The sequence below is a fragment of the Hermetia illucens genome, chromosome 2, assembly GCF_905115235.1.
Source record: "Hermetia illucens chromosome 2, iHerIll2.2.curated.20191125, whole genome shotgun sequence".
Lineage (NCBI taxonomy): Eukaryota > Metazoa > Arthropoda > Insecta > Diptera > Stratiomyidae > Hermetia > Hermetia illucens.
Window position 1 is genome coordinate 70,146,944 of NC_051850.1, and position 22,745 is coordinate 70,169,688.

General features: G+C 39.6%; 1 protein-coding gene across 2 annotated transcripts in view; it reads left to right on the plus strand.

The window, feature by feature from the left end:
• LOC119649718 (dendritic arbor reduction protein 1-like) overlaps positions 1–22,745 on the plus strand; it is a 246,407-nt gene that overhangs the window by 122,351 nt on the left and 101,311 nt on the right. For both annotated transcript variants that reach the window (XM_038051998.1, XM_038051999.1), the window contains exon 2: positions 9,077–9,278. In XM_038051998.1, coding sequence (XP_037907926.1) covers positions 9,077–9,278 — 202 coding nt within the window. The remainder of the gene's footprint in view (positions 1–9,076; positions 9,279–22,745) is intronic.

Below are 22,745 nucleotides of genomic sequence, written 5' to 3' on the forward strand. Positions count from 1 at the left end.
TTATTAATCATTGATATATTAATATCAATTATTCGTATTTATATATATATGCTAATGAAGCTTTGAAATAGTGCATATGTTAGTTCAGATAGATATATTTGTACATTAAACCAACGATATTCAATATACGCACTGTGTATGTACATATGTTTGCTTTTGTGCACGAATGCGCATGCATAAGTATAGTATCTGGCAATAGGCAATGTTTGTTTGTTTAGGGTGAGCATAATATCTATATCTGTAATATTTACGTATATCTTGTAGTTTGGAAAAAAAATGAAGGAATATTTTGGGTTTTTTGCAATGTACGAATGGAAAAATGTACGTAGAAACTTCCTCACACAAAATGAACCCAAAACTTTTATACTCGAAACACTAGCTTCCGGTATTCCGAGTTGTTTGGTGAAAGAATGGGTTGAAACCCTTAATTTCAATGTAAGATCCGTCATGCAGCAGAACTCTGACATAATGCGAAGTGAAAACTTACCAAATTTTTCACAAAAATCGCACTGGGATACAAATATTTTCTACTTTTAGTAACCTTTTCGTTTTCAATATAGCTAAATTTCGCACATAAACCAACAACCTTCGAATTATATAATATATAAAATCGGATAAATAAAGACATAAAAATCTAGGCGCAATATATGAGCCATTTTGCGGGTCTGGAATCAAGTTGTTTTCTCGCAACTTCATATATTCGGACAGGTGGAGACGCATATTGCAAACATGGTTGGAAAGTGTGCTTAGTTATACGGTTGAGAACATGGGTACGCTGGGCTTGATTATTAGTTCACCACGTGTAAAACATATTTGATGAGTTGATATAGTTGGGAACAATGAATCTGGACATATTTTTTTAAGGTTGTCGCATTCACTTGATGTCGCAGCGGATTAAATGGGAAGCAACTTACTCCTTCTTTTTTGGTCCACGGAGCCCTCGCTTGAGTGTTAGCACCCAAATTTTAGAAATATTAGGGGAAGACGGTTTTAAGGTTTCTTACCAGGGCAAATCGTCAGACGCTGCCTCACCTGTGCCCTGGGAGCAGCGTGACCGAAGCGGATCGCAGTGCTACTTTGTATAATTCGCAGAATACAGAACAACAGACTCCGAATTATTTTGAGCATAGATCCGTTCATACTTTGGGCCAAAGCTTGATGAGAGCTTGTAGAGCTTGCCACGCCGGGCAGAGATGAGGCGCGTCTGGCGACTTGCCTTTGCCCTGGTAACAAACCGTAAAGCCGTCTTCGCCTAGTCTTTTTAAAAAATGGATGCTAAGCGCTAAACGAGATTTCCGTGGACCAAAAAAGAGGGAGTAAATTGCATTTGGTCCGGTCCGCCATCAAGTGGATGCGGATTTAGGACCCCGTAATCCTTGAAAAAATATGTTCTATTTTGGCCAAGCTTTGGCCCAAAGTATGGGCGGATTTACGCTCAATATGAATCGCAGTCAAGTCGTGTTCTGCGAGTTATATAAAGGATCACTTAATATCTTCGAGCAGCTTCGTTTACGCTGTTCCCAGGGCAAAGGTGAGGCAACATCTGACGATTTGCTTCTGCCCTGGTAAGAAACCGTAAAGCCATCTTCACTTAATATTTTTAATGAATCTGCAGCGATTTCAAGTCAAGCAGTTTGAAAATGCTTATTATGAATCCACGTCGCTGGTAAATGCGCAATCAAAAGAAAAGCAGTAACAGCGATTACTCTGCCGAAATTGGGGTAGAGGATGTAAACCGTTATCGTTATTATAATTAGGAATATACTGTTAAAATTTAAATCAGCATTGCAACAGCATTACCTATGTGTCCCAAAAACGGGAATCATTACGCGCAAGCCGAGCTTCACGTAGAATTTTGTTGTAGGTTTTCCAACCAGGGCAGAGTGTAGGACTGGCTACGTGTTGAACTTGATGCAGTATTCTTCTCCAACGGATTGAAGATTGCCTGTGAGTCGGTGCGTGAATTTCCTCAGCGTAGCCGATTCGTACGATCGCCACGGAATCAGGCAAAAATAGGTTACGTTACAGTATATCTGTCGGTGACTGGGGCTTTGTACTTACTGGCGAAATCCTCTAGGTTGGTGAGATAATGGAGGGATGCACTAAACAGTCTGTGTGGCACACTCAAAGTCACTCTTCTCTGGGTTGATGCAGTCTATTAGTGGACACAATTTGTGTCTCGTTGGCGACTGTCATGAACGGAATCTATTCGTAGTATTTAGGAGCCTCTGACTTCAGATAATGAAGGTTCATCATCTGCGTCAAGTAAAAGAGCACCTATAACAAGACGCAATCGCTAGAGCTTGTAGGTCAGACGCGTGCAAGTGTGCACAAAGTTATGGCGGTCTGTGCGAGGCACTGGCCTGTAAGGAACCATGCCGCTAGACTCGGCATACACTACAATTCGCATTGCCAAAGCTGCTGAAAGGACGGAGACATTCTCAGGTCCCTGCTTTATAAATACTCAGCTCTAGCTACGGCTACAGAAACTATTATAGGTAAACAATTCTTTGAGGAGATTTATAGTCGCAGGGGGTGAGAGCTACTATCCTTCGTGACGGGCTCCCTTTGAAAATCTGAGCCCGCTGGACTCTTTTTCTGTTTCTCCTACCATATTAGTTGTAGTCTTAGGAGTTTATGGCGTCAAACCGATCACAGTACTAATTGGACTTCTCGATACCGCCATTGATGCCCATCCCATCCTGGCAACATATATATATATATATATATATCCCAGCAACATGAAAATATACAAACATTACAGCATCACCTAACATCACCTTATTATCTAACCCCACCACATTACTTAACATCACAAGAGTAATAGTAATATTACTTCTGTGATAGGTAATGTTTTGCAATGTGATATTACATTACAAAACATCACCTAATCTCATTGTTCCTAGTAGTGCAAGTGGCGGCAGCAGTTGTCGAGTGCCGATCTGATGCCGATGCCTCCGAATCGCTTCCGGATCTATTATAGTTATTTTCCTGACATCGGCTGCTTTTTGGCTAGAAAATGATTTCGAATACATGTGAAAATGGGAATGTAGATTCTTGATTTTAAGTAATTGATTTGTAATGTTATCGCTTTGTGATGTATGAATGTTAGCTCCGAACTTCTGTGCGTATGACGTTGTTCTACGTAATATTTCCTAGTACAGTTGGCCGAGGCGACTTTTGAGTGCCGATGCTGACTATCGAAAACGAATCTATTTTCTCGGCTGGCTTTGGTGTGAAAAGATGATTTCGATTTTGTGCTCAGGAAAGATCAATTTTAAGTGATGATTCTCTGTTCTTCGCATGTCAAAATATCGTCTGTTCTATCAACTATCTTATATGGGAAGTTTTTTTTCTTGATTGAGTGATACCTGTTCACACTATGAATGCAAGGAATACATGGCAATTTACTCTAGTAATAAGCAATATTTGGTAATATCGGCCGCTGTTGATGATCTAACATCACATGTACGGTTAGGGTAATGAACGGTGATTTTTAGTTGAGGATGCAGGGGATTTTGATTTCGCATCCACTTGATGACGGACTGAACTACTTAGAAAGCAACTTACTTCCCTCTAGTGGTCCATTCATCAGACGCTGCCTCACCTCTGCCCTAGGGGCAGCGTGACCGAAAATGGCGACAAGTGGTAATCACCCCATTTATATATAATCGCAAACACGATATGAGTGCGAATTATATTAAAGTGAAATCCGTCGTATGTTCAGATCTAAACGTATTACCATATTTCAGAAATTTACCTGAAAACCCCCTTAGGTTCATCCTAGAAGTACAAAATCTGGTACGGTTATAAATAACAACATAATGCATAATTTTGGAAAGTTTGGAAAAAACTAACTAACTATTATAAACAAAGTTATAGAAGGTCACATTTTTGTGTATTTCGCGCACTCTAAGACGTGTATGTCGTCATCATCATATAAAGTGAGCACATATGAAGGGCGGAGTTGGAAATACATATGAACATATATCAAGGAATATTTTGAATTGGAAGTATACACGAACGGGAAGACGTGAATTTATACTAACTATTCTTTTTAGGGAGAAAAATCGAAAATTTATCATCTCAAAAATGTAAACATTTTGGTAAAAGCGTAGACACTTTTTTAAAAGTTTGCATTCGTTTAGCGACTAAATAATACGATATACTAGGGAACCTTTTTAAGGTTTTGTGTGAAACAAAACCTTATTAGAATCGAGACGGTGTCTGTCTGTCACACCCGATTTATTCGGAAACGGCTTGACCGATTGTCACGAAAATTGGTAAGAGTATGTGATCTGTTGTTCCCTTTACGTCACGCCATTATGTGTTAAGTTTGAGGGGGGGCTCCCTATACATGTGAATGGAGGGTGCAACATTTTTTCTCATAAAATGTCAAATGAAAGGTCTCAATTAGTACTTTTCAAAACTGGTTCCATATTTGATATTGGGTGAAACATAGAGGCGTGAGGGCTCAAAATACGACCCACAAAAAGTGTAACAGGTCTCGTTCTCAAAACCTATCAAACCGAACAATCTGAAAAAAAATCACAGTAGTACATCTCTACGAAATCTAGCCCTCAAAATACTTCCGGCTCCGATATCTGCACAAATAAAGTTAATAATAGTATATTTCTACATTTTAGAAATTTACCCGGCAACCCCCCTTATGTTCGTCTCAGAAGTACATGCGTATAAGGGATAACATGGTGCATAATTTGATTAAGTTTGAAAAAATCCAACTATTATTAACCAAGTTATAGGGGGTGAAACTCTGCCATTTGTATTTGTATGACGTCATCATCAGCCGTATTTAATATACGTACTATATAAATATGTACATATGTATGCTTTTGTTCCCGAAGTAAATCGGAAATATGGGTACGAGTTTATATACGTGTATATAAATGTACAGTATTGTCCGGATAGCTGAGTGGCTAGAGCACAAGGCTGTCGTACCGAAGGTCGCGGTTCAAATCTCGCTGGCGGCAGTGGGGTTTGTATTGTCATTTGATGTCGGATACCAGTCGACTTAGCTGTGAATGAGTACCTGAATCAAATCAGGGTAATAATCTCGGGCGAGCGTAATGCTGACCACATTGCCTCCTACAGTGTTCTGTAGTGTACCATTAAGGTCTTGAATGAAGTGCTCTAACACACTTCAAGGCCCTGATCCAATATGGATTGTTGTGCCAACGATTATTATTATTATTTGGAAATAGTCAGTTTGTTTGGTAGGATGAGTATAATATCTACGGCTGTAATATGTACGTATGTTTTGTAGTTTGGAAAAATATGAAGGAATAGGTTGGATTTGTAGATATACTTATAGAAAAATGTGCGTTGAAGTTTCTTACATAAGTTGAACACAAAACCTTTATACCCGAAGCGCGAGCTTCCGATATTCCGACTTGTTTGAAATTCTGATTTCGGAAGAACCGTTATCGCCTTATCGTGTCGACGGCAAATCATTCCCGAATAAGAGCACACACTGAGAAACAGCTATAGATCAACTATCTTTAATTTTTTTTTCTTAAAAAAATCTTTTACCCCCAACATGTGTTAATCGATTTGGCTAACAATGCTTTAATAAACATTTGCTAAGCTATCGAAAAAAATTCATATCGTGATATCATTCACTGCAACTGTATATAACCTCTTAAACCATATCCCACTATCGGATATAATTGATTCAAGAATTTCAAATATAGAAAAGACCTAAGAATGAAAACTTTGAGGCAGTATCGACAACAATTATCACTCCAATATTTCCGTCGCAAGTTCTAATATATAGGCTGAGCAGAGCCATATATAACATAAGTCGTGAGATACCCTTTCTCAGATGACTGCTCTTCCTTTTAGAGACTGGCACATTTGATTGGGAACTTTTGACGTTTCAGACTACCGTGGCTTTCCTGTGAAGTGTGAAATAATTTTAGACTAACCGAGCGACGATTGCAATCTATCAAAGTTTAACTAACCTTATCATGTGCAAACAAAGGGCATTCATGAGCAAAGGCAATCTGCTCGGCCATCAGGCTCTATAACATTCAACACTTCCAGGTCTATATATATAAAATGTTGTTGCAAGTGGATTGTAATTTTATAACTCAAGAACAGGTGAACCGATTGTTACCAAAACTTATGAGGATTTATTTAGTTTGGGAGATTGTTTAAGTTTGCACGAAGTCAATGTTAATTTCAATGTCAACATCGAATTTCTACATATCAAATGTATATGGAAACAAAAACAACAACAAATACATAGGCGCGTGTAGGCGTCTGCTGTATGTGTATTATATGCTGATGTCATGCACATGGCAAATACAAGACATTTGTCTGATGCAGAAAAAGATTTTCTCTGAAACAGACATTTGTCTGACGCAGACATTTGCCTGTCTGATGCCGACTCAGCCATTAGTCTGAGTGATGTGTGAGGCAGACACATACATTTGTCCCAAGAAAAAACCTTTTGTATGAAACATACATTTGTCCGGCGCAGACTGGTGTGTGAGACAGACACAGACATTTGTCTGATGCAGAAAAAGGTTTCGTGTGAAATTGAAATGGTGAAATTAATATATATTTGAAAAGTTCTTTTCTGTGGGGAAATGTACAGAAGTTATCGCTTAGCATAAATATGCGTGCGCGATCCATCAGCCCGTGAGTTTCCAAAGCAACTACTCGAAATTGGCGATGGCAAAATTGCAAGTGATTTAAATGGCTTTATCACGTTACCAAATAACTTTTGCGTAATTCTCCTACCAAAGGAACTAATTTCAAATCCATTGACATTGCTAGGAATCAACAAGACGCAGTCAATCGTCCGGCATCGCTTGAATTTGAAAGATCGGTCATACTTCTTCAAAATTACAATTCACCAAACCTTTGCAACGGAACGAGACTTTCGGTGAAAAATTTAATGCAAAATTTGATCAAAGGAACAATTTTCACCGGCAAAGCAAAAGGAGAAATTGTACTCATGCTGCGCATCCCATTAATACTAAGAAAGATGCCATTTTAGTTCAAAAGTCTTCAATCTCCCGTGCGTTTATCCTTTGATATGGCCGTTAATAAAGCTCGAGGACAAACGCTTGAAGTGGGTGGTGTGAATTTGGAGGTATCGTGTTTTTCTCATGGACAATTCTATGTAGCAATTTCCATAGTGGAACCACCAAAAAATTTACAAAATCAAGCAAAAATTGTTGTTTCCACTAATGTACTAAATTAAATTAAAAAGCCTACCGAGTATTTAATTTAATATGCATAGTGAAGCACGTTGTATCCATTGTATATCTGCAAATCAGGATGTTTGATGAAATTTTCCTTTATGTGCTGTGTTAGTTGCGGATAGTTCACAGATTTGAAATGTGGAGAATTGGCGACTTCATTGTTCCCATGTCGGTCCAAAATATCCATCTCCGCTGATAAATACACACAAGATAGAGAATCTGGCATAATGAGCCTTTTCGATTTTCTTAATGTGGTGTGGTAGCTGCAGATAATTTGCAGATTGAAAATATGGGGAACAGACGTCCATATCTATTTGTTCTCAGTTCTCTCCAAAACATCCATCCCCGCTGATAAACACAGGCATGAGCCTTTTCTATATGTGAGGATAAATGAAAGTTCATAAAGCTTCAAAGCCAATTTAGACAGACTATCGTGAACGAGGCGTGGGGTGCCATTAATTCCATTAGCTAACGTACGCTGAACATTTGCTCGACGCGTTTTGATAACGTCGAAGGCCAAAACAGTTTCTTGAGACCGGCAAACCTGAAAGTTCTTCTGAAGTAAATTGTCTCGTCGGATTGGGCGTTAATCCTATCGTTGTTCATGAAATGTTCTAAGTAGGGCACCTGATTTACGACGAATGTATTCCCCCTGATCGTAGATGTCAATCTAGCGCGCCTTATACAGAGAATTACTTCGCACAAGAACAATAAATGCTGCTCATAGCCTGAATTAACCCTTTTTGTTACGCACATTCAGAAGAAAACCTCTTACTTTATTGCTGAACACGATATGGTCAATGTGATTAGATGTTCGTGACTAACTAGTTGAAACCCAACTAAACATACGACAGGCACCACGCTTGGACAATAGAACGCCGAAGACGAGGCGAAGACTATAACAGAAACCTTTGAACATGTCATTATTATTTAAATCTAGGCCCCAGTCAGAAGTCAAATTTCTGCCAGAAGCCAGTTTACAGATCACGAGAGACGTCGGATTCGCGGCTTTCATCTCTAGAGTTACCAAAATACAAAAGCACAAAGAGTACCCTCCAGAGCCTTACCCTCTTACTTTGCCAAGACCCCGGGATGTTCAACTAACATCGCCTTAATTCTCATTCAAAGTGACGAAAACGGATATTCTGTGGAACCTCTGTTATCGAGTAATATATACAGATTCCAAAATATCAATCACGTCCTTTTATGAGAGCCGAAAGTCCTAACAGACAAATAGAGGATACTTTCACTGCAATCCAGTTCCACGTATTTGAAGGATAAATACTGTAGCTTCTTTTTCCCGTCCTTTTTTCTAGTAAATTCTGTATGCTTTTGAGCCAAACTTTTTTAGCTACACATTACTCGTCATTTAAACGAACCCTGTAGAGTACTGTGTAATTGAATTTATAATTATGGGCATATGATGACTCTTCTCATGTACAGCAAATATAAATCCCAAAAGATTTCGATTTGAATCACCACACTCCCGGAATCTTGCTAGCAATAATGCTTTTGATGATTAACAACTTATTCTATTATAACTTGTCTTAACTACATGGGCCAGAACAGTATGCAATTTTGTGATTTTTTTCTTTTTAGCTGAACTAAAGTCACTTCCGTTACTTTTGTAGTTTTCTCTGATTAAATTGTCGCCATTGGAAAAAGTCTACAATTAGCAATTTTTTTGAGTTTTTAATTAATGGATATTTTGGAAGGAAGGAAGGGGTTTCATATCATACAAACCAGTTACTATAATGACAAAAGTTTAGGAATTTCATACAGTTAATTTAATATATTTATCTATTGTTGGAGATTTATTAAAAACTTTTTATTTTCCTTTCCAGTCATCAGAATTGGACTACCGGCAAGAGCTGATGGGCCGATTATATAAATTTGAACCTATAGTTGAGATCGACAGTCATTTTCGACAAAATCATTTCCTTCGTCATCAGCAAAATGTATCAGCTTCCTCCACTTGTAGCACAGTGCATCCATGCTCGTTTGGAGGGGTGCAATGTTACGAAGGATATCAGAAAGATTCATACGGTGAGTCCAGGCTTACATTAACACTATATTTATACTGTTTAATGCAGCCCAGTTTTTATTCATAGAACGCTTATGTAAACAATATAATTAACTTTCATTAGGCAAAAATGAGATTTACCTTAAAACGTGGAGAGCAAAGAATGTTTGTTTCCTGGAAAAAGTTTTTCTTTATGAACTTCGCATTAAATCATTCCTAAAGGGAGGGAAAGAAATTTCGTAATTTTATTTGAGAACATTGATAAAAAATTCTTCTATGTACAGATGTATAGATACTATTTTGTTAATAGTAAAATTGATTTTGATTACTGAGCTTGGGAGTACGACGTGTCATTAAGATAGTAGGGTAACGATTTTAAAAAATCTTTTTTTACATATTTTGAAAGTAGAGCATATTGAAAATATACAGTCAAAATTTCAGATTGAAATCAAAAATATGCATATTTAAATTTATAGTGCAACGAATAGAACATGCCGCATTGAGTATAGAAATGGGAATTAGTCAGCAGAAGCTACGTCAATCGTCTCTTCTCTATAATATCCTTGACATTATATTGTTATGGACAATTGACTAAAATCTAGGCATCATGCAAAAGTACATAATATTAGGAAGTAAGCAAACAACACAGTATATGATAAAGAATTTTGACACATTTTAGTAGCAAGTTTTGTTAGGAAAAATCGATTGTCAAAATTTTAAGGGGGGAACCACATTATTATTATTATTATTTTATTAAGGGAAAGTCGCACCGCGTCCTTAAAGAACTATTGTTCCCCTTTTACTGGTTATAGTGTATCTATTGATCATAGTATTTCAAGCAGGCCTATAACCGCCAGCAACTTTAGTATGTTCCCTATTTCCAGATCTTTCAGCTTTGCATCTGGTACTAAGTGTTCTCCCAAATGCCTCGACCTACTTTGCACAAGTGCCGGACACTGTCCCAGGACGTGGAGGTTTCGGCATACTCCTCACAAAACCTGCAGGCAGTGTCCGTAGATATCCCTAGCTTCGCTAGGTGATCGTTTAGCCAACAATGACCAGTGAGAATTCCCACTATGATTCGGAGGTTCTTTTTGGTGAGGTTTAAGCAATCTTTGTGCGCATGGGTTCGCATCCCCCAATAAGCTCCCTGGACTGCTCCATCCCTGGTAGGCCCGCCCAGTATAGTTCCCTCAACCGTTCCTCTTCATTGCTGGGAGGCATAGCCATAAAACCGTTTCCTATTTCACAGAAAGGTTCTGGCGAGTGTAAAGGCGTGCTCCCTGTAGTTGCAGACTAAAGGAGGCACATTTGTCTATGGCTTATATTTCCGCCTGGAAAATGCTAGTGTATCTGCCCATTGGCTCAAAGTACATTTTCCTTGGACCAATGACACCGGCATCCGCTCCCTCTGCTGTGAGGGATCCGTCAGTGTACCAAGTAACCAGTTGCTGGTTTAAGCGGTATGTTACAGCCACGCTCTGCCTGCTTGCCTTGTTACTCCAACTTGTTTTAAACTTCTTATAGAAGTGTTATCCCTTGGTATCAGTAATTCGGGATACCGCCTAGAAAGAATATCAATTTTTCTTGGATTTATGCAGCTCCCTTCCTCATTGATACTACCGACTACCCCGAAATATTGCCCTCCTTGCCTGCATCTGTATGTGCAGATGGAGAGGGGTTAATCCCAGAAGGACCTTCAGGGATGCCATTGGGCATGTCCTCATTGCCCCACTGATACACACGCAAGCCAGCCTTTGGAGCTTATGTAATTCCCTGGCTTGTGTGCTGAATTCGGTCCACTCTGCCCAGATTACCGCTCCATAGGTAATCATTGGCCTTACTATTGCAGTATATATCCAAAGTAGTATCTTCGGGCTGCAACCCCATTTTTTTCCTGCTATGGATCTACAAGTCATCAGAGCCCTCGTGGCTTACCGACAAGTGTTTTCGACATGTGTCTTCCATAATAATTTTTGGTCTAGCGTAATTCCCAAATATTTGACCTCAGTTTCTCCTTTCACCTCCATGTCATGTAATCTTATGGCTCTCAGGTGATAAAGCTTACGCCTCCTAGTGAATGGTACTATGGTGGTTTTGGCTGGGCTGATCCGCAGTCCCATCTTCCTGCACCAGGCACTAGTAACCCTGAGTCCAGTTTTGATTCTGTCACATAGGGTATGTTGATATTCGCCCCTACAGATTAAAACAATGTCGTCCGCGTAACGCTGGATTTGTATTCCAGCATGTGTTTACACGTCCAGGAGTTCATCCCACAGGGGCGATAGCATCCCACCCTGTGAACAACCTTGAGTAGTATTCATGACAATATAATTTGTAACTGCGGCTCAGGACATCTTGTATCTTGTAGCAATGTGCTGTCGAATTCTCCTTCGATATCCAAAAACGCGCACAGTGTAATTTCCTTTGTTTCTATGGCATCGCGTAGTACCTCTGTCAGCTGATACAGAGCAGTTTCAGTTGACCGTCCTGCCCAGTAAGCGTGTTGACAGAGTTAGTTCTAATATAGTTGTCTATGACCTTCTCCAGCGTTTTGAGTAAGAACGATGTTAGGCAAATTGGTCTGAAAGATTTAAGGTGATAAGGATCCTTTTTACCCGCTTTCGGAATAAAGACCACTTTTGCCCGTCTCCGTGCCCTTGATATGTATCCCAGTGCTATGCTCCCCCTCACGACCCTCAGAAGAGACTCTAAGATAATTCCTAGGCCTCTCTGGAATAGTGCTGGGAAAATGCCATCTACTCCGGGAGATTTCAGTTGTTTAAAAGTTCCCACTGCTCACCTTAGCCTAGCTTCTGAGCATATATCTTTTGCTAGTTTCCCGTTTTATTCCTCGTTGGAGTATCTGGCAGAATGTTGTCGTCTGCCACCGTGGGGGAGAACCCCGGGAAATGAGTTCTGAAAAGCAGGTGTACCCCGTCCTTCTAACCACAGTAGAAGGTCTGTTCACATGTATGTTTTTCTAATTGTTTTAGTAGGAAAAATTAATTGGAATTCCATTAAATTTGAACATTATATAAGTCATAGTTCGAAAAACTTTTGAGAAGATTGTTGAAATATTTAAGCTAAATATAAATAAGCGGAAGCTAGAAGTTTCAGGTATGAAAGGTTTTGTGTATTTCCTATATAAACAGATTAGTACTTAGTACGTAATGTATTCCATATATTATGTTACGTGAGAATATTCGCTTTCGCGTGTCGCTGATATTCGAATTTTTAGAATTTGCACTGAGGCGACAACTGTGACCTATTATAACTTCGTTAATAATAGTGTAATTTCTCCCAAACTTGGTAGGATCACGCTTTATATTAAAACTTATATTCATTAAGTGATTGCAGGATAAGCTTGAGTGGGAGGTTTTATGTGTCAATTACTAAAAATTATAGTAACATACTATTATTAACTTCCTTTGAGCAGATATCGGTTTAGAAGGTATTTCGGAGCGTTGGACTAGTGGCGTGACACGTTATGATTCCATCCAAAATGAGGACATCCGCGATCGTTATGGGGTTGCATCGATCGTGGAAAAATTGCGAGTGAGGCGTCAATGGAGAACTGCGTTATGAAATTGCTTCAGATATGAACGTAATCTGGATGAAGTCACGTTACACAACTAGTGTTCTCTGTAATCGACGTATCAACGAACGTTTCAAATCTAAAATTTACCGTAATGCCGTCCATCTTGTCTTTTTCTATGGATCTGAGTGTCGGCCAATTATAAAAGACAGTGAACGGCGTCCTGCGATAATGGAGACGAAGACATTGCGTTCGACTAGTGGCATGACACGTTTTGATCACATCGGAAATGAGGATATCCGCGATCAATATGGAATTGCACCGATCGTGGAAAAATTGCAAGAAAGGCGCCTTCGATGGTATGGTCACGCAATTCGCATTAACGAAAATTCACTGGCCAAGATTGGTCTGAACATCGAAGTCGATGGTAAACGACCAAAAGGCAGGCCGAAACAACCGTGGCTTGATACGCTGAATGGGAATTTAAAAGCCTCGAGATTGCACCCAGCTCAGGCATTCAGTAGAGCTAAATGGCGAAACCGATCACGACGAGCTGACCCCGCTTGTGAACGGGGCAAAGGCTGAAGAAAAAGAAGAAAATAATAATAATAATCGTTGGCGCCTTTTGGATCAGGGCCTTGAAGTGTATTAGAGCACTTCATTCAAGACCGTAACGGTGCACTACAGGATACCCTATAGGAGGCAATGTGGTCAGCATTGCGCTCGCCCGAGATTATTACCCTGATTTGATTCAGGTACCCATTCACAGCTGAGTCGACTGGTATCCGACGTCAAATCACGTTACAAATCCCACTGCCACCAGTGAAATTTGAACCGCGACCTTCCGTACGACAGCCTTGTCCTCTAACCACTCAGCTGTCCGGACACGGAAGAAAAAGAAGAAAAAGACCAGAAAAATACAAATCGAGACCTTTCGTTTGATACTCGCTGCAAAAAACATCTAAATTTCATAATGATCGGTTAATTACTTTTGGAGTTAGGATTCCCGCAAATGTGAAAAACGTTATTTTAAATTTTGAATTTTTCGGATATGAAGACATTTCTCAATCTTAATTGCAAACAAAATACAGTTGCAACAAATCTAAACGAACTCGTAAAAGGGACTGACGCCAAGTAATTATAAATACGTTTATATAACACTAAAGGATTACGTAAGGATGTAAATTGTAAGGTTATCTGTTCTACGCTTATAAAATGTAAAGGAAAACGAATTCCGCTTTCAAGTTTTTGTAGGGTTTTCTGGGGTAGTGAAGCTAACGATCTGTGTAAACAGAAATCGATTATAAAAACCACTTGACGTGGTTTCTCCCCGGGGAAGCGCTCAATAAAACCTACTTAGCCATTTTAGTTGAAATTTATTCTACATTTGTACCATTTAAGGCAATATTTAATTTTTCAACAATAAATAATAATATAAATACATAAAAACAAATATTTTTTAATTTTGTTATTTTTAGAAAATATTTGCACATTTGAAGTTTTGCATATTTCGATAAGTCTAGAGAATAGAAAAAAAATATTGCTTTGAATTCGGGCCACCACAGAAGGCTGCCTACTTTCCCGAGTGACACCATCTTACTTTGAAGGAATCTATTTTGGTCATAAAAACATATGGCTTAATTCCGAATTAAGTAAGGAAAAATTTTGTTGCAAGCATTTTAATTAAAAAAAATTAAATTCTTGGCGAAATTACGAATTTCTCTATTTTATTCTTGCACTGAATATCAGAAATAAATTAACATGTCGCTATCCTGAGGATGTAGTTTTAGAATCCTAGAAAAGTTGTAAGGATGCAGGTTGCATTAGCGGAATTGAAAACTCCAATTCTCCGTTTAATCGCTTAAAGCTACACGTTCGATCTTGCGACAAATAATTGAAGACTTGCTCTGCACTACCGGGAGCTCTCCAAACTTGGAGTATCGATTAGCGTACCTCGACATAGTTTCCCCCTCTCTCTTGCTCGAATTTTAAGTCAACCGAAATCATTTGTCCTCGGGAAATCTTCGTCGATATTCTTTACATGTTGATGAACTGCTGCCAGTGCACGCTCTAAATATTAAAACCATGTGAAAGTATTCATCCGTTCTATAAAATGTAGTAGCATTTGACATATAACGACAGCCCAATATGCTGGTAACCTTTTTTAATTATTTCACTTTTTAAACCTCCCCTGGGAACCGCTGGTAATAACTGTCTTATTAGTTGAGTTTCTTAAATTGCAAAGAGATTTATTTTTAATGAACAGAAAAACAAAATGGAGATTTTCAAGAATAGAAATTAAAAGATCTGCATTCTAAGTGTTTTCATTTCATATTTTTTACCGTCCATTGTTCAACAATAGCACAGTTTTTCACTGAAATTATGTGTTGCTTTTAATAGCATTCTGGTTGAGATCTTTTCAGTAGCATTACTTATTTTAAAAAGAACTTCTTCTAAGGGCATCTGAGTATCCTTATAAACCACTCAGCTCATAGAAAGTAGTTCAGTGGGTTAAAATCGAACGATTTTACCGAACATTGTACCGGCCCATAATGGTATTTCCACCGTTCACGATATTTTTGGTTAAGGTAGGATGTAACGTTATTGAAATTACATAGAAGCATCCCATCTTGGTGAAACTACATCCTGTTCTTTCTGTTAAATGGCACATTTTGTAATAAATCGTGCGGAACATCCCGCGAAAAAGAAAAGATTTATACCCTTCACCTGTCAATTGGTTTGGTAGAATACAAGACCCTGTAAGTTATTCCCTAATGAGTTCAGCTAAACTTCTAAATTCCATCGGTTTTGATAATATGCTTCATGATTCATATCACTGGTGACTATTGTGGTAAATAAAAGTACCATTTTAGTAACGATTTTTCCCAATTCGCTTTTGCACCCAATCGCGAAAATGTAATCCACTTTGTCTTGAAATGGTTTGAATAAACTTTCTGATGTTTTATTGCTGAGATTGCTTCCAAATTATGATGCTTAGTTAGGATAATTTTAGTGAGTTGCAGTAAAATTTAAAGGCCAGTCGAATTTATTAGTAATTTTTTTCTATTAATTTAATGTTTTCAAAATGTTCTTATGAACACCTAGTAATTAAAAACCAATTAGACTCAAGTGCGAATATTGTCTAAGCGGCTGAACGTCCCGAAATTAGGCTAGAACGTGTGGTCTGTGAATGCCTACTCATATAGCAAGTGGCACCATATGGGGGTTCATAATGCGAGCGACAAAAAGAGAAACAGCCGAGAAATCTGAAAAAGAACCCTGCGATAAAAATTAAATTTAATAATAGTATATTACCATCTTTTAGAAATTTATACAAAGTTTGATATTACAAGCCATTATTTTGGGAAGTTTCAAGACTATCCAACTATTATTAACGAAGTCATTGAAGATGAAAGTTTTTCATTTTATATGAATTTAGTGCGTCAATTCGTTAATATTACAACAAAGTGAGCTCACAAGAATGGAAAGTAGGATCTCTTTTCCCTTTTTAGCGTTTTTCTAATGTACGTTAGTACCAGTGGTATTCTATATACATACGCATTGTTTATGTAAATATGTATACTTTTATGCTCAAAGTAAATCGGAAATATTCGTACCATCAGTTCATATACGTACATGTATATGTTCAGTATTCTTTAAAAGGCAATGTTTATTTGCTTAGGATGAAGATAATATCTATGCCTGCAATATGTTCATATAGCTTGGAGTGTAAGGTATATTTTGAATTTTTAACTATGTAACCTGGCGAGTTTAACTCGTGGAGGATATTCCTAATGAGGTTGAACAAGAGGAGAAAATTTATTAAACACATCGAAGTGCCCATCGGAACGTTGAAGAAAAATAGGTTACAATTGCTAGAAAATTTTTATTTACACTTTGTTAATTAAACCAATAAGGATAAATCATTTGATAAACGAATTGTCTTACAGTAAGGTTTTGAATGTAAAGACTTTAATTTTTTCAATATTCACAAACCAGGAAATGGCCTAGATATTAGTAACACCAGTTGTATACCCAATCTGTTAGGAAGTCGGAATGCCACCTGCATTAGGTTAGCAGTCAACATACCCCCGTGATCGACGAGATTTCTCCTGGAATACTACTACTGAACCAATTTGTTGGAATACTTCACACGGAGGAAGGCAATCACAACCTGAACGGAACATTTTTAGTGAAGTTCCAAAATACAATTATTATGGTGAACGGAAAGACCTTCAGCAACAGAGAAGCAACAACACTGCATGTACTACCCACTATCTTACAGCCTCCCTCAGAAGGAAAATCGTATCAGGAAATAGTTTCGCTGGAAACTATTGGAGACTCTATTCGAAAACAAAAACCAAACTACCGCCCACATCTAACATCATGGCAGAATTAAAAAATCATTCTTCAGGATCGATCTCATCCTTACCTGTGGAACTTTCAGTACCTCCTATCTCGGCATCTTCAGCAAGCCCGCATACAAAAATCAAGTTCAACACCCTACCATACTTCTAGCGATCGAGGGACGAGTTAACACCTGCACGCGTGACATCATTACCTGCATGCGCAACACCTTTCTACTGACCTGCGGTCTAGCACATTTCCTCGATCGATCACCTCATCAATACCCGATGCAGCATAATTAGATTAAGTGCAATCATACTTGTGTAATTAATTGTTAATCAGTTACGATTGTAATCTCGAGTAGAGAAGAAGGGCTTATGGCGAATAAAACTTTTCTAAAAAGCCGTAAAAGGCACATTTGATTTATTATAACTTGTACGAATAAAAAACGTGCACAGAAAGTTTTTCACATAGAATCAACATGCAACCTTTTTACCCGAATCGTAAAAAATAAGTCGGAATACCGTAAACCGACTTGTTTTTGAATTGTATTACATTTATTTCTGGACTTTTCCACTACGAGTACATAGAAAATAACAAAAAGTTTTCAAATCTCAAGTCTAAACAAGTCCAAAACTAGAAGCTCAGCGCTTTAGGTATGAAAGGTTTTTTCGATAATAATATTTCGATATACGATAGTTTCATTTATGAATAGCCGTTGAACATACCCGATATTCAATTCAATGTGGTGCTCACGTTTATCTCTTAGGGCGTACCAATTTAACGCAAAAGAGGCCTCCTTATTCTCAAATTTCGCAGCCGGCTTCAACACTAAGACCTGATTCGGAAAATACTAACCGAGGCAAACAAATTTTGCACTCCCCTTTCGTATATACCGCCTTTTAAATTCGACGTAGAGTGATGTATTTCACTGTATTCGTGGGGATTCACAGTTCCCACCTTAATTATTTCTGAGAAAATTGCGTATGAAAGGCAGACTGACAGATGACAGACAGACGCATAGACGGACAGACAGACAGACAACTTTAAAAAATAGTATACTTTCGTCATTCGAACTGTTGAGCAGGAATAATTTCGACTTCGTACAAGTAGATTGGATAATACGGCATTTTTGAATAGGTTCGACACTGATGGAAGTAAGTACATCTGTCTATAGGACTTAATAAGCGTGGAATCTTTATCTTCCTTTGGGATCATCATCATTTCTGACAATTTTCAGTATTTCGGAAAGTAACCAAGGCCTAAGACACCGTTAACTACGGTCAAAGGGTAGTATAGGCCCTAGGGCGAAACATGAATTGGTATCTACGATGGAGCATAAAAGCCGGGAAATGCTTGCTGAACCAATACCAATAGCTCTACTACCAAACCCTATCTCCACCTCCACGTGGTGATCGCTGGGAGTTCTTTCTTTATGAAAAACTGCAGACGGAGAAGGATGAATGCAAGTCTCCCGCGCCTAAAAACGGGACACAATGTACCAACTGGTCTTCCAGTTTGGAGGTTGAGTAGGGCTGACAACCCTACACGGAAAACCGATATTACGAACATATGGAAAGAGTCTCAGACAGAATGAATTTTACAACGACGAACCCGGCAACGACAACGGATTAACGATTTGCGCATTTTCTCATGGAACGTGCGCTCCCTGTACAGACCGAATGCTGCTGAGCAGCTAGCCGAAACACTGTCTCAATATAGGGCTGATGTAATAGCGTTGCAAGAGATGCGATGGAGAGGGACCGGTTTCCTGGAGAAGAGCCTCTACAACATATATTATAGCGGCCATCCAGTAAATGATGTGCTCGGAGTAGGTTTCTTAGTCAGCCAAAATATGAAAACTGCTGTTATCGGCTTTGAAAATATAAGCGAAAGGCTACGTTCTCTGCGCATGCGAGGCATGTTTAGAAATATAAGCCTCATAAACGTTCACGCTCCCCACGAGGAGACTGTAGAATCGCAGAAGGATACCTTCTACGAGGCAGTTGAGCGGACCCTCGAAGCCTGTCCCAGGTATGATATCAAAATCATACTTGGAGATTTCAACAGTCAAGTAGGGCGGAGCCCGTATTCAGGCGATACGTTGGCTCCCATAGCTTACATATGGATACCAATGATAATGGACTGCGGATTATTCAGTTAGCAGTATCACAAGAAATGGTTGTTGGAAGTACCTGGTTTGTGCGGAAAGCGATCCACAAACATACGTGGCCTCTCCAGACGGGACCACTTTCAACCAAATTGACCACGTGCTGATTGAACGCTGCCACCTCTCAGCCTTGATGAATGTCAGAGCATATAGGGGGGCCAAAATCGACTCGGACCACTATCTCGTTGGCATGGTGCTCCGAGCTCGAATTACGACACCATCTACAATCCCTTCTGACAATCAGGTGAGAGTGAATACTGAAGCCATCCAGAACACAGCCCTCCGCAACACCTATAAAAAGAAAATGGAGGCCGCAATAACTGCAGTCAACAGAGGACCTGGAGATGAAGCATCAACAAATGATCTTCACAACCACCTGAAGAACGTCATCATTGGTACGACCACAAAGATACCTGGCTCCAGCCACAGAAAAAGTCGGAACTGCTGGTTTGGCGATGAATGTAAGCTAGCAACGGAACGGAAGAATGCCGCATACCGAGTAATGTTGCATTCTCAAAGAACGCGGGCACTTGCAGAGACTTATCACGAACTCCGTCGAGCGGAGAAGCGTCTTTACAGACGGAAAAAGGAAGCCTGGGAGAACCAATAAGTCTATGAAGTAGAAAAATACAGGGAGCAACCGCACCAGGCGCGGAAGTTTTACCAACAAGTCAGCAGGATAAAGCCTTATACACCTCGATGCTCATCCTGCCGAGACAAAGAGGGAAATGTGATTTCCGACAGAATGGGCATATTGTAGCGATAGGTTGAGTACTTTGATGAACTACTGAACAACCAGAACATCGGCGAGTTGGAGGTCCCGTCAACTGAAAACGTTGGAGAAATACTGCCACCACCATGTATTGGAGAAACAGTTTGTGCAATTCATCGGCTTAAAAGTCTTAAGTCGCCAGGAGCCGATGGAATTACAGCCGAATTGGTTGAATATGGAGGCGACCAGTTACATCAAGTAGCTCATCAACTTGTGTTCGAGGTATGGGACAGCGAATCAATACCTGGCGACTGGCAGCGAGGCATTATTTGTCTCATACATAAAAAGGGAGATATCACACAGTAAAGCAATTATGGAGGTACAATGTTGCTGAGTACCATCTGTCTTGTTTCTGATAGGTCCACTCGGTGATACACCGGGTGAGTCTTTCTCCTTGATCAGATGACAACCTGCTCAAGTCAAAACCAAGTATGTAAAGTTCGTTTTTCAAGTCTGTCAGTATGTTCATTGAATGAAACACCGAATGAGTCTGTCTTTCTTGTTGGGTGGAACACCGAATCAAGTTTAGTCCAGTCGAGTATCTTTCCAAATCTTCGAAGTCTCCAGCAACTTCACTGGAGAAGAATAAAAGGCTTAGTTCTTCGAGACTTGAAAATACACTGAATTCTTTATTAATTGATATCGCTTAAATAGTAACAAAAGTGCTTACATGCTAATATCAAAAAGTATACAAAAATGCTTACTTGCTATGTAGAAAAATTACAAATTGCTTACATGCTAAATATGCGTGCATGCGGAGAATATTCACCTTTGATATGCAAATATTCTTTGCATGCACCGGATGCGCGTGCAGACGGGTTTATTTACTGCTGCCTGAACACCATCTACAAGATATTCTCCGCTATCGTGCTAGGCCGGATAGCCCCATACGCCCAGAACATCATTGGCCTATACCAAAGAGGCTTCACTCCAGGCAAATCAGCAACAGATCAGATTTTCTCTGTTTTAACTGTTTTAATATGGACATCAGTTGCACCATCTATACATCGCCTTTAAAGCCGCCTATGATAGCATAGCCAGGGTAAAACTGAAAACGGCCATGAGAGAATTCGGTACCCCAACGAAATTGATAAGATTGACTAGGCTGACCCTGACCAGTGTGCGAGGCCAGATAAAAGAAGCAGGATCACTTTCAAGACCATTCGACATCAACAACGGTCTACGACAAGGGGATGCCCTATCATGTGTCCTCTTTAACCTGGCCCTGGAGAAAGTAATCCGTTATGCTGAGGTAAACACAAGGGGCACAATTCTCTTTAAGTCCACCCAACTACTGGCATATGCTGACGATATCGACATCATGGGAAGAACCACCCGAGACGTACGATCTTGGGCTGCACATCAATGAAAGCAAAGCAAAATATATGGTGGCAACGTCAGCACCGAAAACCAACCAACCACGAATATCAAACTGGGATCGGAAATAACAATCGATAACAGCTACGACGATGAAATCCGTGCACGGTTGTTGGCAGCCAACACAGCCTATTTCAGCTTACAAAAACTTTTCCGCTCGAAACTTCTCACCATAGGGTCAAAGCTTTTACTGTATAAGACAATGATCTTGCCAGTCCTTATGTATTCCTCGGAGACTTGGGTTCTTAGCAAGAAAAATTGCGAACACTTGGCCTCGTTCGAGAGAAGAATCCTCCGAAGAATTTTTGGCCCCCTACATGAGGATGGACGATTCCGAAGCCTACAGAACGACGACGCCAGACAGCTTTTAAAGATATTGAATTGGTGGACCTCGGCGCAAAACCGGGATAGTCTGGAGTTCCTTATTAAGGCAGACCTAGACCTGATACCGGTTATTGCGCCGTTGATGATGATGGATAGCAGGTTTTGACAGTTCTTGCATCATTTCGCCCGGAAGAAGTTCGAAATCAGGAGTCTTTTTGAAATCAATGTGCTCTTTCGAGAATCTTAAGACTTCGTAAACTTTACAACGAATCGGTTGGGATGCACCTTGGGAATCGAAAATGATAATTCCACCTCCGCTAGCTGGCGGTTTAGTTGAAAAACGCGCGTTGAAGTATTGGCCAAAGATAGAACCTTTCTTGGTATTACATTTCGTGTAGCTGCCGTCCGACAAGCGCAATTCGCGCAGAACTGGCCTATTGAGCTTCTTCACCATTTTCCAAAAGAAATAATTCGTGGTTGGAAAAGGTGTTAGACTTTCAGGAAAGCACTTTAGATCCTTATGTTTCTTCTTTTTCAATGCTTCTTGTAGCTCTTTTCTAGGAGCTGCTAGATTCATTTTTTTTCGAATTTGGCTCTCTAAATTGATGCCATTCACGCCTCGAATGTCGTTTTAAAGGTTTTGTCTGTTTGGCTGAGTCAGCCCACAGTCTGGCTTGCGAACAGCCGCATGCATGGGATTCGCCCATTCTTTGTTGTAAAAATAAGTGCGTAGTGTGTCGACTTGGCGGTGATGATGTGTCACCACGTCAACCAGGCTCCTGCCTCCGATGTCACGAGGCAGATTCATCCGCACCATGGCGGAGTTTGGATGATGCATTTGGAATTTGGACATAGTAGTCCATATCCGCCGCTGGACGTTTTCGAGATCGATATTCGTTCACGGCAACATTCTGAATGTATGAGCCAGTGAAGGGATAGCGAATGCATTCAATTTGCTTGCT